This window comes from Prionailurus viverrinus, chromosome A1 (assembly GCF_022837055.1).
Source record: "Prionailurus viverrinus isolate Anna chromosome A1, UM_Priviv_1.0, whole genome shotgun sequence".
NCBI lineage: Eukaryota > Metazoa > Chordata > Mammalia > Carnivora > Felidae > Prionailurus > Prionailurus viverrinus.
Window position 1 is genome coordinate 116,499,222 of NC_062561.1, and position 27,852 is coordinate 116,527,073.

General features: G+C 46.7%; 1 protein-coding gene across 9 annotated transcripts in view; it reads left to right on the plus strand.

Moving 5' to 3' along the window:
- The window catches only part of PSD2 (pleckstrin and Sec7 domain containing 2), a 57,118-nt gene that overhangs the window by 21,556 nt on the left and 7,710 nt on the right, over positions 1–27,852 (plus strand). For 7 of the 9 annotated variants that reach the window (XM_047875810.1, XM_047875819.1, XM_047875802.1 and 4 more), the window contains 10 exons: positions 2,671–3,135; positions 3,562–3,756; positions 7,196–7,276; positions 12,649–12,761; positions 13,487–13,545; positions 23,487–23,576; positions 25,398–25,441; positions 26,497–26,687; positions 26,861–26,931; positions 27,358–27,515. In XM_047875810.1, the coding sequence (XP_047731766.1) occupies positions 2,671–3,135; positions 3,562–3,756; positions 7,196–7,276; positions 12,649–12,761; positions 13,487–13,545; positions 23,487–23,576; positions 25,398–25,441; positions 26,497–26,687; positions 26,861–26,931; positions 27,358–27,515 (1,467 nt within the window). The remainder of the gene's footprint in view (positions 1–2,670; positions 3,136–3,561; positions 3,757–7,195; positions 7,277–12,648; positions 12,762–13,486; positions 13,546–23,486; positions 23,577–25,397; positions 25,442–26,496; positions 26,688–26,860; positions 26,932–27,357; positions 27,516–27,852) is intronic. The other 2 variants (XM_047875863.1, XM_047875856.1) reach the window with 2 other exon arrangements.

Consider the following 27,852-nt stretch of genomic DNA (forward strand, 5'->3'; position numbering starts at 1 on the left):
CCCTGCTTGAGTGCCATCCGGAGGTTCTACCAAGAATCTCACTTCAGTTCTACTAACTGGAGTTACACTCCATTTCTATTATCTTCAGCAGGAAGCAGAGAGACCTACATGTCTTGGAGGTACTAGTTGGACAAGGAGGGTGGGAAAGGGACAGGGGAATGTCCTGAGAAAAGAAAGTATATAGAAGTCTTAGTGTGCACAGCTGCAGGCCCTGGCCTGGATGAGCCAGTGTGCATGGGTGGCATGCCTCGTGGTCTGGCCTGTGCATTATTGTGTGCATAGGAATGTGTGAACATGCTGATGTGCATGGGTCTTTGTGGTCGTGTGTTTGTGTGTGGGGGTTTGAGTGTGCCTGGCCTGTGCATTTGTGGGCACTTGGGTCTGCATGTGTCAGGGCTGAGTGTGGCTAGCTCTGTGGATAGGAATGTGAGTTTATGGGGTTGGGTGCCTGTGTGTACCAAATATGCTGTGGCTATGAGTGTTTCCATCCAGACAGGTCCTAGGGCAGCCACCTGCCTGGCCGTGGGGTGCAGGCAGGGGTCTGGGGTTTCTTGGAGCCTACGGCTTGTGTTTAGGTGGCATATTTATTTGGGGTGGCTGAAATTGGGGGTAGATGAAAGTTTGGAGATTGGGCTAATAGTCTTCAGGCCTCTGTCAGAACCACCTCTTAGGTCTGCTCAGATGCATGAGAAGGTGGGAGATAGTAGGATGGGGGAGACCATTCATGGCTCTGACAATGAGATGAGAGCCCCCCACTGCCACCACCAAGGGCAAGGGTCTGTATTATTTAGGTATCTCTGGGACCTAGCACAGGCCTAGCCAAAGTGTCTCTGCTGGGAAGATTTTGAGTGTCTGCTCTGGTGACCAGGGCAGTGACCCTTTTCATCTGTCTCTTCCTCCTGGAATTCAGTAGAGGCAACCACACCAGTGCACTGTCACACTTCCTGCCATATTTTAGATTTCTGCCGTCCTCCCCAGTTCCTTCTCCAGCAAGAGAAGGCTTAATGAGACTGTGGTCTCAGAGCCTGCTGGAACTGGGGCAGGAGAAAGCTGGCTGTGACTCCAGCTTTTTCTCTCAGGTTGGTATGCTTCCCCAGAGAACACACTAGGACCACATCTTAGATCTGGGGTTTAAGGAGGTGTTTGAGGGGTGGGGGTATCTCCCAGTCCACCTACATCTCGGTGTCTCCCAGGCAGCAGGTGGTGGGGGAGAAGCAGGGGGCAGCTAATCCTCAGGGGCAGTGAGGGATGCACTTCCTTGCAAATGGTGGGTTTCAATTTATCTGAAATGGGCCTCCTCAGCCTGCTTCTTTCTTTGTCTGTGTCTTTTCCTCTTCCTGTCTCTGTGCTTCTGTCTCTATTTTTGTCTCTCTTACTGTCTCTCTTACTCTGTTTGTCATGCTTTGTATCTCTTTTCTCAGACATTTGTCTCTCTTATTTCTCTGTCTCTTTTATCTTGTCTCTCTTTTGTCTCATCTCTCTTGGTCTCGCTCTTTGTCAGTCTTTCCTCTTCTTTACCTGTCCTTTCTACTTACCTGTGCTTCTTCCCAGTGGATAAGAATCTTCCCAGGATACCTTGGTTTAGCTCTGTGTGATACTCTATTCTAGGTGCTGGGGATACATCAGTGAATAGAACCTACAAAAATTCCTGCTATCATGGAGCGTATGATCTAGTGGGTAGATAGATAATGAATCATAAAAATAATAATTATATAGTATGTAGGAAGGGGGTAAGTGCTTTGGAAAACCATGAAGTAGGAAAAAGGGGTAAGGTGTTTGGGGGCAGGTCTCAGTTATAAATGGGGTGCTCAGGGCGTATCTCATTGAGAAGGGGACAAGGAAGGAGGGCTTCAGCTTGAGGGAAGATCACTGTGGGCAGAGAAACAGCCAGTGCAAAGACCTCTTCCAGGGATGGGACAGGGCCCTGCAATGGCTTAGGCAGCGTCTTAAGCCACAGGGCTGACTAACATTTGTTTGTTCACCCAGTGCACCATTCAGTAGGGTTAATAAGCACATACTATGTGCTGGGTGTTCCTTGGCCTTGTGGGGGGTGGGACTGGGGAACAGATGGTAAACAGAGGAACAAACGATACGACAGACATGCTGATGGGGGCTGGGAGGAAGTGAGGAGATAACCTGAGGATTGAGAATAAAGAGAGGGGCCAGAGTGGTGGGTGATGTGGACCTGCCTTCCTCAGTCTCCCTGAGGAGGTGACATTAAGGCAAGGCCTGAGAGCTATAATGTAGTTGGCCAAGCTGAGAACTTTCAAGCAAAATTTTGACCCAGAGTTACTCTAGTTTGGTAGGGGGATTCCTATGCGTTCTGGAAAGCCTGGAGGCAGCAGGCCCTGTGCCACCGTGGAGGAAGAGGCCTCCCATTCATTCATTCATTCATTCATTCATTCATTCATTCAGACAAGTGATGTCTACTCTAAGCCAGGTCCAGGCAGGCACTGGGTGGGACCACGCCTGTCCTTTTCACTGCCAAACCCTCGTACCCAGTCCAGGACCTGACACCTAGTGCTCAGTAAGTATCGGCTGAAAGAATAAACAGGAAACAATCCATGTCTGCTCCTGTCCCCGGGGAGTTCCCAGACAGATTGGTGCAGTCCTAGCACCTGTAACGGGGGACACCACAGGAGGATGGTGACTGGTCATTGCATCCCACAGGTCGGGTGGCCCTGGAGAGCCAGATGTGCGGGATGGCTTCAGTGCCACATTCGAGAAGATCGTGGAGTCTGAGCTGCTGCGGGGCACCCAGTACAGCAGCCTCGACTCCCTGGACGTGCTGAGCCTCACGGATGAGAGTGACAGCTGTGTCAGCTTCGAGGCCCCCCTGACACCCCTCATCCAGCAGCGGGCCCGTGATAGCCCTGAGCCAGGGGCTGGCTTAGGCAATGGGGACATGGGGCCTGAGGGAGACATGGGAGCAGCTGGTGGTGATGGGGATCTGGGCAGCCCCCTGCGGCGCTCCATCTCCTGCAGCCGATCAGAGAACGTCCTGAGCCGCCTGTCTCTAACCGCTGTGCCCAATGGCTTCCATGAAGATGGATCCCCGGGTCCAGGTGGGGAGGAGGAGGAGGAGGAGGAGGAGGAAGAGGAGGAGGACACAGACAAGTTGCTGAACTCAGCCAGGTGAGGCAGGACCTAGGCTGGGAACTGGGAGAACCATTGAGCAGATGGGGAAACTGAGATCCAGAGCAGGCAAAGCAAGTTAGGGCAACCCAGTGCACCCAGAGAGAACAAGGTCTCTCTGAGGTATCGTGTCCTTCTTCTGCACCCAGACTTCCCATCCTGGTCCTGAGGTTCCATGCTGCTCTTCTAGGCCTCTCTGGCCTTGGTGGGGCCAGGGAAGTATGCTGTGGGTCGTGTAGCTTCTAGTCATCTCACTGAGGGGCTCTTCTAAATGACTTGATTCTTCCTGATGCACTGGAGCTTCTTTCCCTGCTCTGGCTCCTGCGTGGGTTTTCCAAGGCCTGGGGAGACCTTCCAGCCTCCACCTGGGGCTTCTGACCCTGGGCCTCTGACCCCTTTTCTCCTGTCCCCACCTTCCCTGTGCAGTGACCCCAGCTTAAAGGATGGATTTTCAGACTCGGACTCAGAGCTGAGCAGCTCGGAGGGGCTGGAGCCTGGCAGCACAGACCCACTGGCCAATGGGTGCCAGGGGGTCAGTGAAGCTGCTCGCCGGCTGGCCCGCCGCCTCTACCACCTTGAGGGCTTCCAGCGCTGTGACGTCGCCCGGCAGCTAGGCAAGAAGTGAGTCTGTCTCCCGTACCCCCTCTCCCCAGGCAAATCCAGTGTCCTCTCAGCCTGAAAGGGGTGTGGGTGACTTCAGTGAGGGGTGCCTGGTGTTGGGGGGCTCCCAGTAGTCCCCAGGAGCTCCTCCTCCTGCCACTGTCCTCATTCCTGGCCTTGCCCTAAATCTGTTTCCTTTCTGGGCTGCCTGGGTGAAGGCCCATGCTCTGGGGGGCGGGGGAATATAGTGGCAGGGCGGTCCCTCGGGGCTGGGGAGTGTGATGTGGCATGTGGTTTTGGGACCATGATGATGGTAGTGAGGACACAGCAGTGGGGCAGGGCAAGGGAGAGGAGAACCTGCATCTGCCTGGGACCCACGAGCTGGGAAGGGGTTCTTGTCCCTCATTAAACCCTACTCTCAGTCTTTTGGGACTGGCTAAGGGGGCTGAAGCTACCAAAGCACAAGCCCTGGCCTTAAGACTGTGGAAAGGGGACTAGCCAGATGAGAGTCCTGAGGTGCACAGTGCAGAGGGTGGGGGTGAGTAGGCGGGGACTGTGAGGGTGAGGGAATCACGTGGGACATCCTGAGCATGTCTGACCATCAGCATGGCCACCTGCCTTTGTCCTTCCTCCAGAGGGCCTCCCACAACCACATTAAGGCACTGAGATGAGCGGAGGCAGTCATAGCCCCCAAGGCAGAGGGGACAGTCCAGACCCTAGACCCCAAGTCAGAGCTTAGGTCACAGGGGGGTGTTGAGGACAGCTCCACTTGGGATCCTTCCCTCACTTCTCTCCCCCTCCTTCCTCCTCTACCCTTCTCAGCCTCCATGTTACTGGGCTTGCCTCCTAGCTCCGGCCCAGACATCACAGCAGGACTTCGAAGCCCTGCCTGTCCCCCTGGGCTGTAGTCCCCACCCCCAACCTAATAGCCTTCAGGAGGCTCCTCCAGGAGCCTTGGTTGTGGTTGATCTGCATCATCCTGTCCTTCTGACCACTCTGCTCCAAGAATTTCCTTCAGCATTTAACTGCTTAACTACGCTTGTCTCTCCCATCTGTAAAACAGAAATTCTTCCTCAGTTACACTTCTTCTCCCAGCCTCTTTGCAGCCAGAATTCTGGGGTTTACTGCCCTGCGTGGCCTCAGCCCCCTCTTCCTCTCCATATTCAGCTCCTGGGGCAGGCTTCTTCCCCACCCAATGCCTGCAGCAGCCCATCTAGGCCAAGGCCATTAGTGGCCTTTGTCTTTGAATCTAGTGGCTGCTACCAGGCCTCAACTTACCTGGCTCAACATCACAGACACACACTCCACTCCTTTTTCCTTAAATTTTTTATTATGCGAACTTCAACCATATACAAAACCAGAGAAAATAATATATTAAACCTCCTTTTAGGGGCACTTGGGTGGCTAAGTTGGTTAAGCTTTCAACTCTTGATTTTGGCTCAGGTCATGATCCAGCCCCACAATGGGTTCCGTATTGGCCTCTGGGCTCTGTGCTGACAGTGCAGAGCCTGCTTGGGATTCTCTTTCTCCCTCTCTCTCTCTGCCCCTCTCATGCTCTCTCTCTCAAAACAAACAAACAAACAAACAAACAAACAAACAAACAAGCAAAGAAACAAACATTAACCTTCCCTCCAATCTTCCACATACCCATTACACAGCTTCAAAGTTAATAATATCCACCTACCACCCCCACCCCCACCACCCCCCTTCCTTGCCATTTGTTAGACTATTTTAAGGCATATTTTAGGCACTCTATCATTTGATCCATAAAAACTTTAGTATATGTCTGTAAATGATAAGGATTTTTATTTTATTTATTTTTTAAAATATTTATTTATTTTGAGAGAAAGTACAAGTGTGGGAGGGGCAGAGATCCCATGATCCCATGCTCATGATTCCATGAGATCATGACCAGAGACGAAATCAAGAATCAGACAGGGGCGCCTGGGTGGCTCAGTTGGTTAAGTGTCTGACTTTGGCTCAGGTCATGATCTCACGGTTTGTGAGTTTGAGCCCTGCATTGGGTTCTGTGCTGACAGCTCAGAGCCTGGAGTCTGTTTCAGATGCTGTGTCTTCCTCTGTCTCTCTCTCTCTGTCTCTGTCTCTCTCAAAAAAAAAATAAATATGAAAAAAAAAAGGATCAATTACTGAGCCACCCATGCAATCCTAACTGATAAGGATTTTTAAGTATAATCATAATTACATTATAATTTTTAACAAAACTTACCCAAAATTCCATAGAATCTCTAACATTTAGTGTCAGTTTAATTTTCTGTCTCAAATGCTTCTCTATCAGGATGCAAACAAGGTCCACACGACATTACAGTTGGACAATATGTCTCTTGAGTCTCCCTCTCTCTCTTTTTTTTCCTTCTCTTAAGTCTCTTAAACAATAGTTTGCCAGGCTGCCTCCTTTTTTTAAGGCTGTGTATCTGTTGAAGAAACAATCATTTGTCCAGAAGAATTTTCCACGATTTGGATTTGGTGTGCCCGCGGAGTTACCTCACGCTTTCCCTATTTGCCTCAGTCCCTAGTCTCCTGTAAATGGGAGGGAGAGCTTGGGGCTTGAGTAGGTTCAGGTGGAAATTCGTTCTCTTTCCTGTCAAGAATTCATCACTTCGGTCTCCTTGAAACACTCGTGGCCTCCAGGATACTGTATCCCTTCTTCTCTGGCTGCTGTTTTCTCAGTCTCCTTTACTGGCTCCCTCTCTCTTCTCAGTCGGCCTGCATCCTTAAGAGGGACTTCCTCTGATCTCTGTCCTGAGTCTGCACCTTCCTCTTGCATGGGCTCATCCTTTCTTCCAAGTCATTAACCAGCTCACAGCTCTCACAGGGGTACATCCAGCTCCACCTTTTGGACAGCTGTGGACACCTCCCCCCAGGGCCACCTCCAGTGTCATGCCCCACACGATTCCATCTCCCGTGGATTCTTCCTCTGAAATCTCCTTCCCAACCCCTCTGGGAGAGCCACTGCAGCCCTCAGGGGGGTTCTCCACTCAGCAGGTGGTGTTCCACATTCAGATCTGACCACTCACGCATCTCCTCCCTGCTTTATACCCTTCCAGATCACTAACCCATCCTTCCCTTGCCCCTCAGGTCCTGCTCCCTCCCTCATCTCTTGCTGCTATGTTCCTGCTGTCTGGCTCCAGCCACATGGCCCTGCTGAGAGCTTCTTAGACATGTTGTGCAGTTTCCTCTACTGGGGACACTTTGTATCATCCCTCTCCCTACTCCCTTCCCCTGACTGGCTTACTTTCTGAGACAGCACCTCCTTTCTAAAACCTTCCTAATGCCCCTCCCAAGGATAAGCTGTCAGAGTCCAACTTGCCAGCAGCGGGAGGCAACCTAGGGAAGGGCAGGTGAGGTGGGTGGGTCACGGTACCCCAGGGCCCACTCCCCATGTACCTCCTATTGTTTGCTATGCCCTATTTCTAATGGATACCTCATGCTCTCCTGACAGTAACGAGTTCAGCAGGCTGGTGGCTGGGGAGTATCTCAGTTTCTTCGACTTCTCAGGCCTGACTCTGGACCGAGCGCTCAGGTCAGTGGGGTTGGGATGGGGTGGTGTCCACAGGTGGTACAGGCCACTGTCTGGATTCTCATGCAAGCTGTATCCTAAACTTGCTGTGCATCCTTGGGCAAGTCTCTTGACCCCTCTGGGAAGGCTGTGGAGAAGGGGCCATGAGCACGTCAGCAGTCCGACAACTCAGTGAGTGCCTGCTATGTGGTGGGCTGAGGATATGAAGATATGAAGGTGGGAATGTGGTCCGGACTTTTAAGAGAGGCAAGGGCAAAGGGCTTGCCTGTATTGAGTACTTCCTGTTTGCCAGAGGCAGTAGATCTTTATACTCCCTGCTGACTTCATTCATCCTCACCACACCCCTGTAGGGTAGGGTTATCTTTGCCATTTACAAATGAAGAACCAGCTGATAGGTAAAGTGATTCCCTTCAGTCACTGAGGGGGGAGATGACAAAAATGGGATTTGATCTCAGGTCCTATTGGTGTTTGGACAGAGTATCTTTCAGGAGGGTCAGGTACAGGCCTCGGTGTGGGGAGGAGTGGATGGAGTTCCGCCCAGGGTCTAGCAGTCCTTGGTGGCAGGGCCCTCGAGGAGTCACCAGGCCACAGCCCTAGGGGCGGGGGACAGCAGTCTCTGAGCTAAGTGGGGGGTGGTCCCAAATGTTAGATCTCACCATGTCCCACATGTCTCTTACACTTAAAAAAGTGTATTTTCCATTCTTTTTTCTCTACTTCGCTTGGGATATTTTCTGTTGACCTGCTTTTAGTTCACTTACCCTTTTTTCTGTGTCTAATATTCTGTTAAACCCATTTACTGAGTTTTTACTTTTAACTATTTTTCAGTTCTAGATTTTCATTTTGTTATTTTTTAATTTTTTAATTTTTAAAAAATATTTTTACTTAATCTCATACCCAACATGGGGCTCAAACTCACAATGCCGAGATCAGGAGTTGCATGTATATCTGACTGAGCCAGCCAGGTGCCCCCCAATTTTTAAAAAATAGATTCTAATTCTCTGGGGGAGTTTATTCTCATCTTTTCACTCATTTTCTCCACTGTTCCCTCTCTTTTTGAACACAAATATATATATTATATACAATAAATATATTTTTTATATATAAAATATATATATTATATATATACAAAATATTTTTAAAATGTTTGTTTTTGAGAGAGAAAGAGAGAGAGCATGCAAGCAGGGGGAGGGGCAGAGAGAGGGACAGAGGATGCAAAGTGGGCTCTATGCTGACAGCAGAAAGCCCAGTGCTGGGCTCAAACTCACGACTGCTAGATCATGACCTGAGCGGAAATCAAGAGTCGGATGCTTCACCAACTGAGCCACTCAGGTGCCCCTGAACATATATATATATATATATATATATATATATATATATATATATATATATATATATATATACATATATATATATGCATATGTATATGTGTATGTGTATACACATGTGTATATACACATACACATATATATTTATTTATTTAAAATATTTTTAAAATTTATGTTTATTTTTGAGAGAGAGAGAGAGAGAGAGAGAGAGAGACAGAGTGTGAGCAGGGGAGGGGCAAAGAGAGAGGGAGACACAGAATCTGAAGCCGGTTCCAGCTTCTGAGCTGTCAGCACAGAGTTCAACGTGGGGCTTGAACTCATAGACCACAAGATCATGACCTGAGCTGAAGTTGGACTCTAAACTGACTGAGCCACCCAGACCCCTATATATCATATATATACATATATATATGTGTGTATATATATATATATATATATGTATATATATATATATATGATATATAAGATATATAAGATATATATATCTTAGGACCCCTATATATCATATATATATGGACACCTATATATCATATATATATATGATATATATGGACCCCTATATATATGATATATATATCATATATATATGGTATATATATGATATATATATGGTATATATATGATATATATGATATATGATATGATATATATCATATATATGATATATATGATGTATTATATATGATATATATGATATATATGATATATATATGGTATATATATGGTATATATATGATATATATATATGGTATATATATTATATATATATATGATATATATACATGGACCCCTATATATCATATATATATAAGATATATATATCTTAGGACCCCTATATATCATATATATATAGGACCCCAGGACCCCTATATATCATATATATACATATATATATATGTATATATATGATATATAAGATATATATATCTTAATGTTTATTATTTTGAGAGAGAGAGAGAAGAATGCTCACATGGTTGGGGAAGGGCACAGAGAGAGGGAAAGAGAATCCCAAGCAGGCCTTGCACTGCCAGTGCAGAGCCTAATGTGGGGCTTGATCCCGCAAAATGTGAGATCATGACTTGAGTGGAAATCAAGAGTTGGACACTTCACCAACTGAGCCACCTAGACACCCCTCTTTTTGAACATATTAATCATAGTTATTTCGAAGTCCTTGTCTGCTCATCACAATATCTGTACTGTTGGAATCAGCTGTATCTGTTTCTATTGTCTCTTTTTCTTCTCTTGGTTTTCCATCCATATATCCTGTTTCTCTGCATGTTCAGTGATTTTTTTTTTATTAGATGCTGTGCATTTTGTATGGAATTATAGTGGCTCTAGGTTATTATATACTCCTCCCACAAAGGTTTACCTTTTCCTTTCCTGGGCAATTAGAGGGGGTCAGGGGGTGCAGTCTTAATCCAACCAGGGATGAGCTGAAGAGAGGCTGCACAAAAGTTTGGTAAACTCAGCGTTCCCCCTTTTCCACTGGAAGCCTAATGTGTTCACTGGGGTCTCTTCCTTTGGTGGGTCCTGAATCCTAATTGCATTTCCTCAGTGTGGCAAGAGTGTCATAAAAACCCCAGTCCCTCTACTTCTCGGAGGCTTTCTGCTTAGCTTCTTAGCATCTTGCCCCTCACATCTTCAGAATTTGGCCAATGTCTCTAAGGGAACACTGGCCATGTGTTCACAGCCCCTCAGGTCTCCAGGTTTGTGTCTTAAGCTCCCTGAAGCCACCAAGTGTTCTGCGTCTTGCCTTTGCCAATAATCAACAATGCCCCCAAGGAAAAAGCAGCTGTAGACCAGCCCCTCACCTCAGCCCTTCTGGCCTTCTGGTTTTTGTGGCATCAGTGGCTTCCTGATAGCTTTAGAGAGATTCATTCTGTCTCACTTATCTCAGGTTCTCAGTGGAAGTGTCAGTCTGCTGCAGGGCGCTGTATCCTGAGCTGAGTGTGAAGTATGCATTGGGATGAGGAAGGTTGGTTGGAGAAGATGTTCACTAGGGTCAGCTAATGATCAGAGGCATGGGTGCTTGGCTGGAGAACCTTGTATACCAGCCCAGTAGATTTAGGCTTGACTACACAGGCACTGGGGAGCCACAGAACGTGCTGGGTATAAAACAGTGTTTTGGGAGGTAGTGCTGGTGGCCTTTGATCTGGAGGCGTGCAGGTTTCTGAAGAGGGTCTGGTGGGAAAGGACAGGCGTGAGATGGGCAGTGGGACTAGAGGAAAGGTTGGTGTGAGGGGTCATCCGGAGGATTGACTAGAGGGATTTGTGTTGCCAGACTTCAGCGGGGGAGGTTGGGCAGTGGTAAGGCTGACCCTGGGGGCCTCCCGAGGGTTTGGTGGTGGCCATGTTGGGTTGTGGCTTGGTGAGGACCCCTGGGGAAGGGGTATTTGGACTGATGAGTAGGAGCTGGATAGATGGCTTGTAGGTAGGACAAATCAAGGCTGAGATGGGAGATGGATTCTAAAAAGTCCTAGTGGAATGTAGTTAGAGGGGGCGGGCAGAGCTGGGTGCCAGGTGGGGAAAGAGAACAGGGAATAGGAGAGACCAGAGCAGGGAAGGAGAGTACTAGAGGGCAGACCGAGTGGGTTGGGTTTTTTTTTTTTTTTTAATGTTTATTTATTTAATTTTGGGGGGGAGGGGCAGAGAGAGAGGAAAGATAGAGAATCCCAAGCAGACTCCACACTGTTAGCACAGAGCCTGATGCTGGGGCTCGATCTTACAAACCTTGAGGTCATAACCTGAGTCAAAATCTAGAATCAGCCTCTCAACTGACTGAGCCACTCAGGCGCCCCCAGAATGTTTTTGTCTGACAGTCGTTGACTGGGATTGAAGTAGAACGTGGTCTGCAGTTTGAAATGCCTTGGGAGGCTTAGAGGCTAAGGGCTGGCCAAGATGGACTCACGGGTCTCAGGGTGCCTTAGGAGCAGCATGAGAGAGCATAAAGCAAAATAGGCTTTCAAGGAACCAAATGAACCATGGCAAAGTTAGGAATGAACTAGTCTCATGAACCCTGGACAGATAGAGGCTCAAGTTTGCTCAGCTTGCAGTTTTCCTTCCCAAGAAGAGTTGTGCCTCAGCCCCATCTCCCAGCCCCTCTGGTTTTGCTATCAACTCTCATGGGCCCTTGAGAGCCAGTGACTTTTGAAGTAGGCAAGGAGAGGGGTTCAGAGCTGCCCAGTAGAGGAGCAAAAGTCCTTCCAGATAGCTTCAGCCCACTCAGAGGCATGGGGCAGTGAACGTGCCTGTGCTGTCCAGGGTATGAATATGTTGTGGGAGGTTGGGGGGAGGGGACCTTGGAGGGATAGGAGAGACAGGTGGCATGATCATGAAGGCCAGAACATGAGAAGTTTGGCCGTTATCCTGACTGCTTTGGGGAGCCAATGACACGTTTTAAGCAGGGACGAGTCTCGACTACATGTTTGTTTAGAAAGGCCATTCGGTATCTGCAGGGAAGATGTATCAAGGAGGTGCAGGGGTGTACCTGTCTGGAGGCTGCTGCGGGTGTCCTGGGCATATGATGAGGGCAGAGGAGGAGGAGGATTTGAGATCAGGGGTGAAGAACAAGCTGTTGGGACTTGGCGACAGCTCAGATTTGGGGTGGGGGAAGAGTGAGGGAGGCCAGGGTGGGGCCTGGGGCTCAGCTGGTGGCACATCCGGTGAGGAGCAGGAATGACTGAGGAGGAACAGTCTGAGGGGCAGCTGTGGCCAATCCAGGCCCCGCCAGAGAGGATGGAGAGAGGGGTGGGTATTTATCCTGAAGCAGAGCTGATGGTAGCCCTGAGGTGCTCATCTGCCTTTGTTCTTCATAATCTGTCCCCTGCTTTCTTCCTGGAGGGCACTGAGGACTGAAATTCTAAATGCCCTTAGCCTCCACACTCCAGAGGCTGTCCTGCGGGCCAGGATGTCCCCCTTGGCCCAGATGCTGGGGCCCTAGAGCCCTGGCCCACTCTGGCAGGTTTATGTGGTATGTGTGTGGGGGGATTCCTACCCTAGACTGGTTCAGGGACTCTAGGAGGCCTTCAGCATCCTTGAATTGCCTTCCAGAACCTTCCTGAAGGCTTTCCCACTGATGGGGGAGACGCAGGAGCGTGAGCGGGTCCTTACACACTTCTCCCGCCGGTACTGCCAGTGCAACCCGGATGACAGCACCTCGGAAGGTACGGCCATCTGTCCCACCTGCCGCCCCTGCTGGGCCCTGGCTTCCTCCTACCCTTGGTCCATGTGCCACCTCTGTCCTGTTCAGTGAACATTGAATGATGGCACATAGAGTGGGGTCTGCTTGCTGGACGAGAGACCTTCCAAATGTCTTGCCCATTGTCATTCTCTGTGCCTGGAAGTCCTCGATCCTAGATTCAGTCTTTTGGTTTTTCATTCTCCCTGCTCCCCCTGGCAGTGCTGATTCTTGGTGTGGTAGGAGTCCTGGTGTGGAGGTCTGGGTTGGGGCCCTCTTCGCCCTCTTAGCAGCAGCACTTTCCTGTGGATGGACTAGAGTCCCAGGAACTGGGGGACTAGGCCAGTTATTGGAGGAGACAAAGGCCAAGGCAGGGACATAGTCCACGACCCATAGCCACTCCTGGGTCTGAGTGTCAGGATAAGTTTGGTCACAGGAGGCAGGAGTCTGGCCTATAGCAGGCCCAGGGAGCTCAGGTCCCTTGTGAGGGAGGGGTTGGCCCTGACCTGGGGCAGGCAAGTGACTCTGGTGTTGCAGTGGGGGGTAGAACAGGAAGCGTCACATAGCTTCTGGGCCCTGAGGTGCATTTGGCTGGTGGCTGGCCTCTTCCTCTCTCCAAGGTCTTCAGGTTGGCTCTGTCAGGAGACAGGTGGGTGGCTGGGTTTGAAGAAATGGGTCCTCACACTGAGGGTGCCACCATCTCTGATTTAGATGGGATCCACACGCTCACCTGTGCTCTGATGCTGCTCAACACGGACCTGCACGGACATGTGAGTTGGGGAGGCAGGAAAGGGGCATGTGCTCGCACTGACCCACCCATGTGCTGTCCTGGGGCTCACTCTTTCTCCCATCCCCCTTCCTGATCCCTGCTTGCTGGCCATGGTTCTTTAAGCAGACCTGGGAGTTGGACAACTTGGCTTCTAGGCTTGGCTCTGCCTTAGTTTATTCACCTGAGATCTGCCAGGATGCCTTGCCCCCAAGCAGAGAGTATAGCTGAGGCACAGGGAAATTGGGGTTTGCTAAATAAGACATGCCACCCCCAGCTGTGTCGACTCCAGGCATTGCTAAAGAGCTAGTGCTCTTCCTGCCCCTGTCTGGCAAGTCCGGATGTGGCCCTGTTGAAGTGCCTCGCCCCAGGCAGCCCCCACCTGTCAAATGGTAGGTTGCCCTCAGGAGGCGGTCTCATCATCCCGACCCACCCCCAGGCAATTAGTGAAGTAAAAGGTGGGTGCCCCAGGCTGTGAGGCTGTGCCGTCACAGGCCTGGGCTCTCTGTGTTGCTTGTGGCTCAATAACTCCTTCTTCTCTCCTTCCTCTGCTCCGGGGACCCCCCTCTTTGGTCTCTCTTACCCTCCTTCAGGTGGTAAGTGTAGCCGGTGGTGTGCATGCCCTGTGAGCCTAGACCTCGCATCTCCATGTTCCCCCTTCTGTGTCCCTCATCACCTCATCTGCCCCGTCATTGCTCATCCAGGGGTGGTCAGAGCCCCTGTGTTGGGTTGGGGATATTTCGTTGACACATGGGAACCACAGGTCAAGTCTGGTTCTGGAGTTAACCGGGAAAGTTCAGGGCACATAGGGTGGAAGAAAGAGCTAGGACAGACCCAGCTTCAGATCCTGCTCTTGCCTCCAAGTGGAGGCTCTGTGACGCTGGACAAGACATTGAGCGTCAGATTCTGCATCTGTGAGGTGGGAATAATGATTTCCTGACAAGTGGCCTGGGGAGGATGGAGAGAATTAATATGCACAACACCAAGCATCAAGGTTGGGTGCCTAGTAAGGATTTAATTATGAATAACATCATTATGTAAGAATAACAATAGGACTCATTATTGATATTAAGATTTAAATGAGGGAGAGCCCCAAGGCCTAGCCTGTAGATCCCTGGAGAGTTAAGAATGTGAAGACCATAGCCTAATGGCAACCTGAGAGGGCATGGGTACACTGGGGCACCTGACTAGGAACGGTGCCGACCTTGGTGACCTCGGCTTAAGGAGTAGTCATGTGACAGTTTCCTTTATGTCTGCCTGGGCTGGCAGCCTGCTTGTGGAACAGGAGAGTAGATGTGTGCCTTCCCTGGGAATGTCTCCAGGACTAATACCCATTAACCGGCTAATGTTCCCCCAAGACTGCTCGCTCTGTATGGAGAGCAGGTATTGCTACTGTACCTTAAAAGGAGCATTAAACACACCCCTCCTCTCCTGATTCCCACCCTTGGTTGGGCCTGAGGGCAATCTTAGGACCCACTTACTGCTTTGCCAAGTCATGGATGCTCCGTGGTTAAGAACTGCAACAGCCACTTAGGTCATGGGTACCCGTGAGCTTGGTGGGCTGTAGCTGCCCACCCCCCACATCAATGCCGGCAGCTGAGGAGGAACATCAGCACCTTCCCAGAGCAGAAGTGGGTGGGGCAGGATTGCGGTTTCTGGAGCCAACAGACATTGAGGATCCCGTCTTTCTCTCTTGAGGCAGTATTGCAAAAGGATCAGGAGAAAGCGTTCTGGGTCAGAGTCCCCAGTATTACCCCACAGGACAGCTGTGTGGCCTGGGGCAAGTTACCTCGCTAAACCTCCCATTCACCTTCATAAAGTTCCTGTGAGGCTTAAGGAGACAGAACTTGTGAAGTACTCAGCTCCCCCTCGGGTTGCAGTTAGTGTGAGCTCTCTCCAAAGGCTCCCAATTGAAGCAGCTCCCCCTGCTTTGTGCTCCCCCGCCATCCCCCACTCCTCTGCTCTCTGGAGACTGAGTGCTGGAGACTGAGTGCCGGCTGGATGTGGGGATCTCAGGAACGTGGGGCCTGCTAGAGTCCCAGACAACTTCTCTGGTCAGAGAAAGAGGCAGTAAAGGAGCTGGCAGAGGGGTAGGTGCATGTTCTTCAGGTGGACAGTTTTAGTAGCTATTTCATGTAGGCTTGAAGAGAAAGTTCATTCTGCAGTTGTTGGTTGAAACGTTGTGTATGTAGATAAGGTCAAGTCTTTTCACTGTGTTGTGCAAATCTTACATATCCTTACTGATTTTTTTTTTTATCGTGGTCAAATACACATAACATACCATCTTAATTATTTTAAAGTGCACAATTCAGTGGAATTAAGTATACTCATATGGTGTGCTATCATCACCACTCCGTACTTCCAGAACTTTCTTGTCACCCCGAACTGGGGTTGTAATGTTGCAGGGTTTCCTGTACCCATTAGCAGCCACTCTCCATTCTCTCCTCCCCCCAGCCCCTGGCAACCACTAATTTGCTTTCTGCATCTATGGATTTGCTTATTCTGTATATTTAATGTGAATTCACTCATAAAATATATGGCCTTTGTGTTTGGCTTCTTTCACTTAGCATATGTCTTCAAGGTTTGTCCGTGTTACAGCATGTGTCAATATTTCATTCTTTTTTATGACCAGATAATATTCCATTGCACGGATGTCCCATGTTTTATGTATCTATTTATCTGTTGATGTATATTTGGGTTGTTTCCTCCTTCTGGGTAGTGATTATGATTTATGCTGCTGTGAACATTTGCGTCAAGTCTTTTTTTTGTTTGAACACCTATTTTCAATTCCTAAGAGTAGACTGGGTATATCATATGCTAATTTGGTGTCTAACTTTTTGAGGAACTGTGGAAATGTTTTCCATAGTGGCTGAACTGTTTTAAATTCCCACTGCCAGTACCTGAGGGTTTTAGTTTTTCCACATCCTCTTTTTAATGCTTCTTTCTTTTTTGATAGCCATTCTGGGGGATATGAAGTGCTGTCTGATTGTGGTTTTGATCTACATTTTCCTGATGACTAATGATGTTGAGCATCTTTTCATGTTTTTTTGACCATTTGTATATCTTCTTTGGAGAAATGCCTATTTGAGTACTTTGCCCATATTTTGGATTAAAAAAATTTAACAATTGTAGTAAAAAAAATTTTTTTTAATTGGGGTAAAAGATGTATAACACTAAAGTGTTATAAGTACCATCTTATATAATGTAGGTCAGTAGTGTTAAGTCTATTCACATTGTTGTGCAAGTAATCTCTGGAACTTTTTCATCTTCCCAAACTGAAATTTTACACATATTAAACAACTACTCCTCAACACCCCTCTCCACCTTGCCACTGACAACTACCTTTCTCCTTTATGTTTCTGTGAATTTGACTATTCCAGATTCCTCATACAAGTGGAATCATACAGAATTTATATTTTTGTGACTCATTTATGCCATGTAGTATAATGTCCTAATGGTTCATCCATGTTATAGCATGTGACAGAATTTTTAAGGTTAAGTAATATTCCATTGTATGTATGTATTCCATTTTGTTTATCCTTTCATCTGCTGATGGACACTTGGATTGCTTTCACCTTTTGGTTTTTGTGAATAATACTGCTATGGATATATGGATGTGCAAATATTTCTTTGAGACCCTGCTTTAAATTCTGTTAGGTATATGTTCACTTTCTGAACAGCCATACTGTTTTCCATAGTGACTGAACCATTTTACATTCCGACCAGCAGGGCACAAATTTTCTAATTTTACTACATCCTTGCTGACACTTATTTTCTGTGTTTTGATAGTAGCCATCCTTTTTTTAAATGTTTATTTATTTCTGAGAGAGAGAGAGAGAGAGAGAGAGAGAGAGAGAGAGAACGAGCAGAGAAGGGGCAGAGAGAGAGACACCCACACACAGAATCCAAAGCATGTTCCAGGCTCTGAGCTGTCAGCACAGAGCCCAACACAGGGCTCGAACCTATGAAGTGTGAGATCATGACCTGAACTGAAGTCGGATGCTTAACTGACTGAGCCATCCAGGCGCCCCAATAATAGCCATCCTAATGACTGTGGAGTTATATAATCTCATTGTGGTTTTGGTTTGCATTTCCCTAATGATTTGTGATGTTGAGCGTCTTTTCATATGCTTATTGATCATTTATACATTTTCTTAGGAGAATCGTCCCTTAAAACCCTTTGCTCATTTTTAATTGCATAGTTTGTGCTTTTGTTGTTGAGTTTATATATTTTGGATACTGTACCCTTATCAGATATATAGTTAGCAAAAAATTTTCCCATTCTCTAAGTTGTCTTTTCACTCTCTTGATATATCTTTTGGTGCACAAAAGTTTTTAAGTTTGAAGAAGTCCTATTTCTTTCTTTCTTTCTTTCTTTCTTTCTTTCTTTCTTTCTTTCTTTCTTTCTTTTTGCTTGCTTGCTTGCTTGCTTGCTTGCTTGCTTGCTTGCTTGTGTTTTGGTGTCATCTAAGAAACCATTACCAAATCCAAGATTACAAAGATTTATCTCTATGTTTCCTTTTGAGAGTTTTATGGTGTTGGGTCTTATGTTTAGATCTTTGATCCATTCTGAGTTAATTTTTATATATGGAGTGAAGTAAGGGTTCAGTTTCATTCTTTTGCTGTGGGTATCCAGTTGTCCCAGCACCGTTTGTTAAAGAGACTATTCTTTCTTCATTAGATGGTCTTGGCTATGTTAATTGACCATAATATTACAATATGTAAGTGTATCAAAGTAACACACTGTATACCATAAATGGATGCAATGTTATATGTCAGATTTACTCAATAAAAAACATTCAGATGTCCACAGAGGTATGGGTGTGTTTATGGGCTCTTAATTTAGTGTCATTGATCTATATGTCTATTCTTAGGTCAGTGCTCCACTATCTTGATTACCTTTGTCTGTAGTAAAAGTTTTCTTTTTTGACTTTTTTTTATTTTGAGAGAGAGCGAGCTAGAGAGAGGGAGCGAGCACAAGTGAGGGAGCGGCAGAGAGGGAGACAGACAGGGAATCCCAATCCCAATCTGTGCTGACAGTGTGAAGTTTGAACCCAAGAATCATGAGATCATGACCTGAGCTGAAATCAAGAGTCAGATGCTTGGGGCGCCTGGGTGGCGCAGTCGGTTGAGTGTCCGACTTCAGCCAGGTCACGATCTCGCGGTCCGTGAGTTCGAGCCCTGCGTCGGGCTCTGGGCTGATGGCTCAGAGCCTGGACCCTGTTTCCGATTCTGTGTCTCCCTCTCTCTGCCCCTCCCCCGTTCATGCTCTGTCTCTCTCTGTCCCAAAAAAAATAAATAAACGTTGAAAAAAAAAAAAGAGTCAGATGCTTAATGGATTGAGTCAGCCTGTAGTAAGTTTTGATATCAGGAAGTGTGAGTCTTCCAACTTTGTTCTTTTCCAAGTTTTGGCTATTGGGAGCCCTTACAGTTCCATATGAATTTGAATATAAACTTTTACATTTCTGCAAAAAAGGCCATTGGGATTTTGATAGGGGTTGCATTGAATCTATAGATCAATTTGGGAGTATTACCATTGTAGCTGTATTAAGTCTTCCAATCCCTGAACACTAGATGTCATTTTTTTATTTAGGTCTTTAATTTCTTTTGTCAATCTTTTGTAGTTTTCAGTATACAAATCTTTTACCTCCTTGGTTACATTTATTTCTAAGTATTCTTTTTAATATTATTATAAATGAAATTGTTTTCTTAATTTCATTTTATGATCATTCTTTACTAACATAGAAATATAATTGATTTTTGTGTGCTCTTATGTTCTGCAACTTTCCAGAATGTGTTTATTTTTTGGTATATTCTTTAGGATTTTCTGTATACAAGATCATGTCATTTGTGAATAGATAGAGTTTTCCTTCTTCCTTTCTAATTTGGATGCCTTTTACTTCTTTTGCTTGCCTAATTGCTCTGGCTGGAACTTCCAGGACAATGTTGAATAGAAATGGGGAAAGTGGGCATTCTTGCCTTTTCCTGATCTTAGGGGAAAAGCTTTCAGTCTTGTACCATTGAGTATGATGTTAGCTGTGAGTTTTTCATAAATGCTTTTTAGTATTCTGAGGAAGTTCTATTCCTAGTTTGTCGGGTGTTTTTTTTTTTTTTTTTTAAGCGAAAGAAGGGTTGAATTTTGTGAAATGCTTTTTCTGCATCAGTTGAGAGGATCATGTGGTTCCCCCCTGCCTTCATTCTATTAATGTGGTGTATTACGTTGCTAGATTTCTGTGTGTTGAACCACCTTGCATTACTGGGATACATTCCATTTGGTCATGCTATATAATCCTTTCAAAATGCTGCTGGATTCTGTTTGCTAGTATTTTGTTGAGGGTTTTGCATTTATATTCCTAAGGGATATTGTTATGTAGTTTTCTTGTGATGTCTTTTTCTGGTTTTGGTATAAGGTAATGTTGGCCTTATAGAATGAGTTAGGGAGTTTTCCCGCTTCAATTTTTTGGAAGAGTTTGAGAAGTATTGGTGTTAATTTTTCTCTAAATGTTTGGTAAAGTTTACTGAAGCCATCTGGTTCTGGACTTTTCTTTTGTGAGGTTTTTAATCATTGATTCAATCTTTTTATTTCTTATAGATCTATTCAAATTTCCTATTTCTGCTTGAGCATTTTTGATAGTTTGTGTGTTTCTAGGAGTTTGTCCATTTTATCTCATTGTTGTTAATGAATTGTTTAGTATTCTTGTTCTTCCTATTACTGAGAGAACAGTGTTAAAATTCCCAACCAAGATTGTGAATGTGTCATTCTCTTTTTTTGGTTCTCTAAATTTTTGTCTTTTATTTTTTGAGACTATATTATTAGGTGCATACACATTTAGAATGCTTATATTGTCTGACAGATTGGCCCCTTTATCACTATGAAAATGTCTCTTTTTATCTCTAGTAAGTTTTCTTGTCTTCAAGTCTATTTTGTCAGGTATTAGTGTGGTTATACTGGAGTTCTTTTGTTAGTGTTTGCATGTACAGTATATGTTTTTCCATCCTTTCTTTCTAAGATTTCTGTCCCCTTTATTTAAGAGGTCTTCTTGTATGATATACTTAAAAACAAGTCTGATAGTCTTTGCCTCTTAATTTGACCACTTAATGAATTACTAATATAATTAAATTTAAACATACCAGGATATGATTTGTTTTCTCTGACTTACCTTTTCTATGTTCCTTTCCCCTCCTTTTTTTTTTTTTTTTGCCTACTTTTGGATTATTAAAGTATTTTTTAGAATTTCCTTTTATCCCAGGGGCGCTTGGGTGGCTCAGTCAGTTAAGCGTCTGACTCTTGATTTCGGCTCAGGTCATGATCTCACAGTTCATGAGATCTAGCCCCAGGTCAGGCTCTGCACTGACTGTGAGGAACCTGCTTGGGATTATTTCTCTCCCTTTCTTTCTGTCCTTCTCCTGCTCACACTCATGCCCTCTCTCTCTCTCTTTCTCAAATATTAAACTTTAAAAAAAAAAAAAGAATTCCCTTTTATCCCATTAACCTGTTAAGTTGTTCATTCTTTCAGAATTCTTTTGTTGGTTTGCAATGTGCATCCTAACTTACTAATGTACTTTTGCCACTTCCTGAGGGATGAAATAACCTTAAAACACTTTAACTTCATTTCTCCATTTATTGCCCTCTCAACTAATGTATCACCATTATCATCTTTTAAACTATTATATTTCTCTCTATACTTTGTTCCCCAGAAAACTTTCTTATTGTTGTTTTATACAATCAGTATTCATTTAGATGTAGCCACCTTTTTGCTGCTCTTCATTCCTTTCTACTTTTTCATGCTTCCATCTGGGATAATTTTCCTCTTGTCGGACGAAGTCCCTTTAGTGTTTCCTTTCTTTTTTTTTTAATGTTTATTTTTGAGGCAGAGAGAGACAGAGTATGAGCAGAGGAGGGACAGAGAGAGAGAGGGAGACACAGAATCTGAAGCAGGCTCCAGGCTCTGAGCTGTCAGCACAGAGCCCGATGCGGGGCTTGAACTCATGAGCTGTGAGATCATGACCTGAGCTGAAGTCAGCTGCTCAACCGACTGAGCCACCCAGGCGCTCCTAGTGTTTCCTTTCTTAATTTCATCTTTTTTTGTTGTTGAAATATGACTGGGGTGTTGCCCAGGGCTCCTTGTCCTTGCTGGGCCCTGCACTCCAGTTTTTGTTCTCCACTCCTCCTGACCTCTCAGTTGTTCGGCCTTTTGGCCACTGCTTGTGAGTTGGCAAATGCTTCAAGGAGGAAACCTTCTCCTTATTGGGCTCACGTCTCCATGCTTTCTTTCTTTGTAGGATCTTTACCCTTGAAGTCCTCACTGCTATGTGTTTCTCCAATGCCTTCCCGCAGATGTTTTATTAATATCTTGACCAGCAATTGTTTCTGTTAGGAAGGTTCATTTGCAACAAGATAGCCTGTCATTTCTAGGATTAAAAATCTTGCCTGGTTATTTTTTGATTTTGAACTCCTGACTGGTGGCTGGGGGATGTTCAGTGTGTGGAACTCAGACATTATTGCCTCATATTCTGTTATGAATGCGGACATAAATGGCTATTATGCAGGTACATATATGTCCATGTAAAATGTACACATAAACATAGGAAACATACCCTATTGAGGTACATACAAGATCTTGTCTCCTTAACCCTTTGGAAAGGTATAGAAAATTCTTGCTTGTCAGCTACTTACAAAGCCTTATGCTCCCTTATATTCTTGTTTTCTGAATTATTTTCTGTGGTATGTGAACGTCCCACATGATGTTAATAGATTCTCTTTGTTACGATGGGGCTAAGGTCAATGGATATGGGAAGCTGTACATGGAATCCTCTCTTTGGAGACTCCCAACACACAAAAGCACATTAAGCACTCTGAATCATGCACATAAACTTATTTGATTATGAAGTCTTTTTTGGGGGAATCCCTATTCCCATCTGTAGGTAAGTCTTGGGAAATATTGTCTTAAAGCAAACCTAAATCCACAAAATCCTACACCAATAGGTATCTGGTGTTCAAGGGTCCTCGTCTTTACAAAGATGAAGTGCCACCCAGTGTGTCCTCAAACATGGATATTGCAAGAAGAGTCTGAAAGTATGTACATCAGGTGTTGGGTTTGGAGGACTGGAGCCCCTCTGCTATTCAGTGGTTTAAAAAAGGCAGAACTTGGGGGTACAGTCATTCTCAGCTCTTTGTCTGTCTGTGCCTCCTGGAGTGAGACCATCTGCTTGGGTTCCCTTGGCCCCAGCCCAGCCCAGCTCAGCATGGGGTACCCATGTGTGTTGATGGAAATTGATTTTTGATTCTCTTAAGACCAACCTCTCCCTCACTTCACCTACCTCTTGGAGGTCTTGCCGCCCCTCTGTACAGGTGAGAGGGTGAGACAGTTGTGACGGAATACACAGAGCTTCTGCTCAGCAGCCAAGAGGCCTGGGTTCAAGTCCTGGTGCTGTGTGACCTTGGGAGAGTTAACCATGGAGTAGCGGGTGAGAGCATGGGCTTTGGTGTCAGACACACTCAGCCCTTCCACTTCCTTGCTGTGTGATCATGGGCACGTCATTTCACCTTTCTGTACCTCAGTTTCCTTAACTGTCAAATGGGGATGATGATAATACTCACCTCGCCTTTTCCTTGTTGTGAGAACGAAATAAAATAATGCATGTCAAGTACAATCCCTGGAACACACTAGGCACCTGGCAGATATCAACTATTATATAATTGAGTCCAACCTGACTCCATCTGGGCGAGAGGAGAACTCCAACTTTTCATGATGCTTGAGGGTGAGATAGAATCTTGAAAGTGAAAAAGAGTTTTGTAAACCCTTGGAGACAAAGGGAAATCGAGGCAGTATTTTTCATTACTGCCCTTGATGCTGCCTCCACCCTTCTGGCTGGGCAGGGCAGGGTGTGGGGATTGCACGAGCCTCATCCCTACTCTCAGCTAGAACCATTTCTCCATTACAGAACATTGGCAAGAAGATGTCCTGTCAGCAATTCATTGCCAACTTGGACCAGCTGAATGATGGCCAAGACTTTGCCAAAGACCTGCTCAAGGTAAAATCTGTTAAGGGTTCCCATGCTCACATGTGGGTGGGGAATAGGTGGGGAGGAGAGAGATCTCTGCTTCACTAAATCTTGACAGTCTAGAATTTTTCTTTTTTTTTTTTTTAAGTTTATTTATTTATTTATTTTGGGAGAGAGATTGTGCAGGCTGGTGCATGAACAGGGGAAGGGCAGAGAGAGAGCGGGAGAGAGAATCCCAAGCAGGCTCTGTGTCATTAGTGCAGAGCCTGACGTGGGGCTTGATCTCACAAATGGTGAGATTATGACCTGAGCCAAAATCAAGAGTTGGATGTTTAACTGACTGAGCCACCCAGATGCCCCTAGATTTTTCAAAAATGTTTATTTATTTATTTTGTGTATGAGAGAGAGATAGAGAGCAGGGGAGGGGCAAAGAGAGGGAAACAGAGAATCCCAAGCAGACCCTACACCGTGAGTGCAGAGTCAGATGGAAGGCTTGAACTCATGAACTATGAGATGATGACCTGAGCTAACATCACGAGTTGGACACTTCACCAACTGTGCCACCCAGGAGCTCCTAGATTTTTTTAAAGTAATCTTTACACCCAACATGGGGCTCAAACTCATGACCCAGAGATCAGGAGTTACATGCTCTACTGACTGAGCCATCCAGGTACCCACCTGACAGTCTAGGTTTTTAATACTGGGGTCAGGGCCACCATGACTTTGGGACAGAGTTAGTGAACATCCAGTTCAACATTTGACTGTTATGTGTTCCCTGAGTTAGGCAGAGGGATAGGCTTTATGAGACTTGTTTTTGGCACTCCATTATCATTATTGCTGTTATGGCAATCCTCAAACCTTCCACCAGTTGTTACAGCTGCCATGGCCACCACCACCACCTTGATCACCGCTGCCACCTGCACCACAACTATTATTGTCATCACCACAGTGACCCCCCCCCCCCCCCCGCCAGTTTTTCAACATCGCCAGGAATTAAGGGATTCTAGTTTTCTTCTGAGGTTAGAGCCCAGGGCAGAACTCAACAAGCCTTTCAAGCCTGGTCAGTTCTCTGCCTTGGGGGAAAGAGGAGCAGGTTTATGGGGGTGGGGTAAGTGATGAGTTCAGTTTTAGACAGTGGGTTTGAAGGATATGGTGATGCCAGGTAGGTAGTTGGATAATGAGTCTGGAGGTCAAAAAATAGAACATTGTCTCCATCACTCTTCTTACCATAATTATTTTTTTTTCACCATCAAGGAGTGCTTGTTAAGAAGTATATGTGAGGGTTACCTGTCAGCATCTGTTGTGCTAACCGCTCAGAGCCTTCAGCCTGCTTCAGATTCTGTGTCTCTCTCTTTCTCTGCCCCTCCCCTGCTTGTGCTCTTTCAAAAATAAATAAACATGAAAAAGAAAAAAAACAAAAAAAAAGAATGTATTTGTGAGATCAAATGACCCCAACTCCCCACCCACGCCATCTGCCCAACCTCCCATGCAGCCATCCTTTCATCCATTCACCTACCCAGAAACTCATTTACCTGCCCCTATGCCCACCCATCATCCACACATACACCTTCTACACCCATGAGCACTCACTCACCCACTCATTTCCCCACCCATCCACCTACTCACCAACCTATCTGCCCACCTCATCATCAGATCTATTCACCCATTCATCTGAACAATCATCTCCCCACCCACCCCACATTCATTCACCCACCCAGCAAACAACTGTGAATCAAACACCCATTTGCCCCACTGGCTGAAATGATACTTCACTATATCCACATTACTAGAGATTCAGATTTCTTTGAATTTTCATCTGAAGTCATCTCTTTTTCTTTTTCCCTGTTGTAGACCCTTTACAACTCCATCAAGAATGAAAAGCTGGAATGGGCCATGTGAGTAGTGCCCATGGGCACAGGTATGGGGAAAGTGAGTCACTGGGAAGGAAAAAAAGGGAGTGGCTGAGGGCGCAGGGAAGTCACTTCTGTCACTCTCCATGGTGCTGATATCTCCCAGCCCAGGGCTCTGGTGACCCCTGTCCAGCAGGTCAGCACCACACGTTGAGTTCCCCTTTGGGTTCATTTTTTATCTTGATAAAAAGTGTGAAGTGTTTACACTGGTATGGAATAGATTAAACTGTGACTTGAGTTTCATGATGGCCACAACTTGTTTTCTATACTGCAATATTGCCACTATTCCCAATGATGATAGTTTCCTTCTTGGGAGGTAAGCAGGCAGGAAGCATGAGACCCCAGTGTAACAGCTCTTGGTAGTGGGGAGGGGCAACTGTCACTATAATTTGTTCCTCTGCAAAGGCAGTGAGACCTGGAGGTGCCCAGCCATCTGGAAAGAGGTGTGGTGACCTTGCTGGGTGGGGAGACTGAGAGGCTCCTGGGGCAAGTGGCTGCCCCACCCTCCTGTGCTCTCCAGGGCACCTTGGTCTTTGGGTACATGTAGAGACCCCAGGTAGGAATTGTGAGGAATTCCAACAACACTGAGAAGATCTGGCATTTTTCTACCAGGGATGTAATGGGGATCCTAGACTTTAGGGGCCTCATCTACTGGCCCACCTTTCCCCGACATGTTTGTGGGGCTTGGTCAGCAGCTTCAGGCTGGCCATTGGTCACTGCTCCCTGGGGCTGGGCTTTCAGGGTTGGATGGAAGAGAAGAAATAAGGAATAAAACCAATAAGGTCTCCAACTTTGTGGTCAAAGAGTGCTTGGAGGATTGGAGCTTGAAGGCCAAAAATCAAAGCTCAGAGGACAGGGGTCAGAATCAAAGACTAAGGAGAGGGGTCAAATATATGGATCTGTGATCTGGAATTGGAACCTCTTTACCTCTGCTCTTCACCTCTGACTGCTTCCCAGAGGAGTGGTTGGTGAGGAGGGAGCATGTCCCTGTGGGGCTAAGGCTTTCATGGAGGTGGTGCTCAGGCCTCCTATTTTCCTAGTGATGAGGACGAACTGAGGAAATCACTGTCTGAGCTGGTGGATGACAAGTTTGGGACAGGCACCAAGAAGGTGACACGGATCCTGGATGGTGGCAACCCCTTCCTGGATGTTCCGCAGGCTCTCAGCGCTACCACCTACAAGCATGGCGTGCTGACTCGGAAGACTCACGCCGACATGGATGGCAAGAGGAGTGGGTGTCAGGCAGGGGAAGGGACATGGGGAGGGATGCCAGTCTGGGGGGAGGGTCTGGCCCCATGGCTGCTCGTCTGGGGTTGCACACCTAGGTAGAATGTAAGGGGATGTGGGGGAGGAGATAATTGGGGTGGGTGGTTGTGGCCACACTACCCTTACCCCCATCCCTAGCACCCCGTGGGAGGCGTGGCTGGAAGAAATTCTACGCGGTGCTCAAAGGGACCATCCTGTACCTGCAGAAGGTGAGAGACTGCCCCCAGAGTCCTTACCCAAAAAAGGCCAGTGCAGTCTTCCAACCGGCCCCTGCCTTGTGGAGCTCAGAGGGTCCCTGGCAGGACGTGGGGCTTAGGCAGATGCTGGGTCTTCCCCTCATTAAAACCTGACTCAAGCTCAGTCAGAGCCTTGGGTTTTCAGGGAAGGGCCTTTTAAGTGCCCAGGAGTCCGAGGATACCCAGTGGAAGTTCTCTTTGGCCTTGGGACAAACTAGGGTGTGGAGAGGAGAGGCTGGAGTGCTTTGTTGGGGAGGGCATGGCATCAGAGTGGCAAGAGCTGAATGAAGAATGGAAGGAGAGCAAAAGGGGGGGATGGCGAGGGTCGAGGAAGTGTGGGCTAGCAAACCAGAGCCTGGTGATGACAGAGGCTTGCCCGCCCCCACCCCATCTGTCCAGGATGAGTACAGGCCTGACAAAGCTCTGTCTGAGGGTGACCTGAAGAATGCCATTCGTGTGCACCATGCTCTGGCCACCAGGGCCTCCGACTACAGCAAGAAGTCCAATGTGCTCAAGCTGAAGACAGCTGACTGGAGGGTCTTCCTCTTCCAGGCACCGTAAGTAGGAGTGGGAGCCCCCTCACTCCTACCCTGGCCTCAGGGCCTGCAGCATCGAGCCTACCCTGCACCCCTCTCCTCATCCATCTCAGGCGGGGTGCCCTGCACGTCAGCCACACGACTGACAGCTGGGGTCGCCCAAAGTAGAGGTTCTTAAGTGTGGTCCTCAGCATCTCCTGGAAATGTGTTAGAAATGCAATTTCTTTGGCCCCACCTTAGACCTATTGAATCAGAAACTCTGGGGCTGGGCCAGCAGTTGTGTTCTAACCAGGCTTTCAGGTGATTCAGTTGCACGCTGAAGTCCCTACGTCCAAGGCAGATGGAGTCTTAATGAATC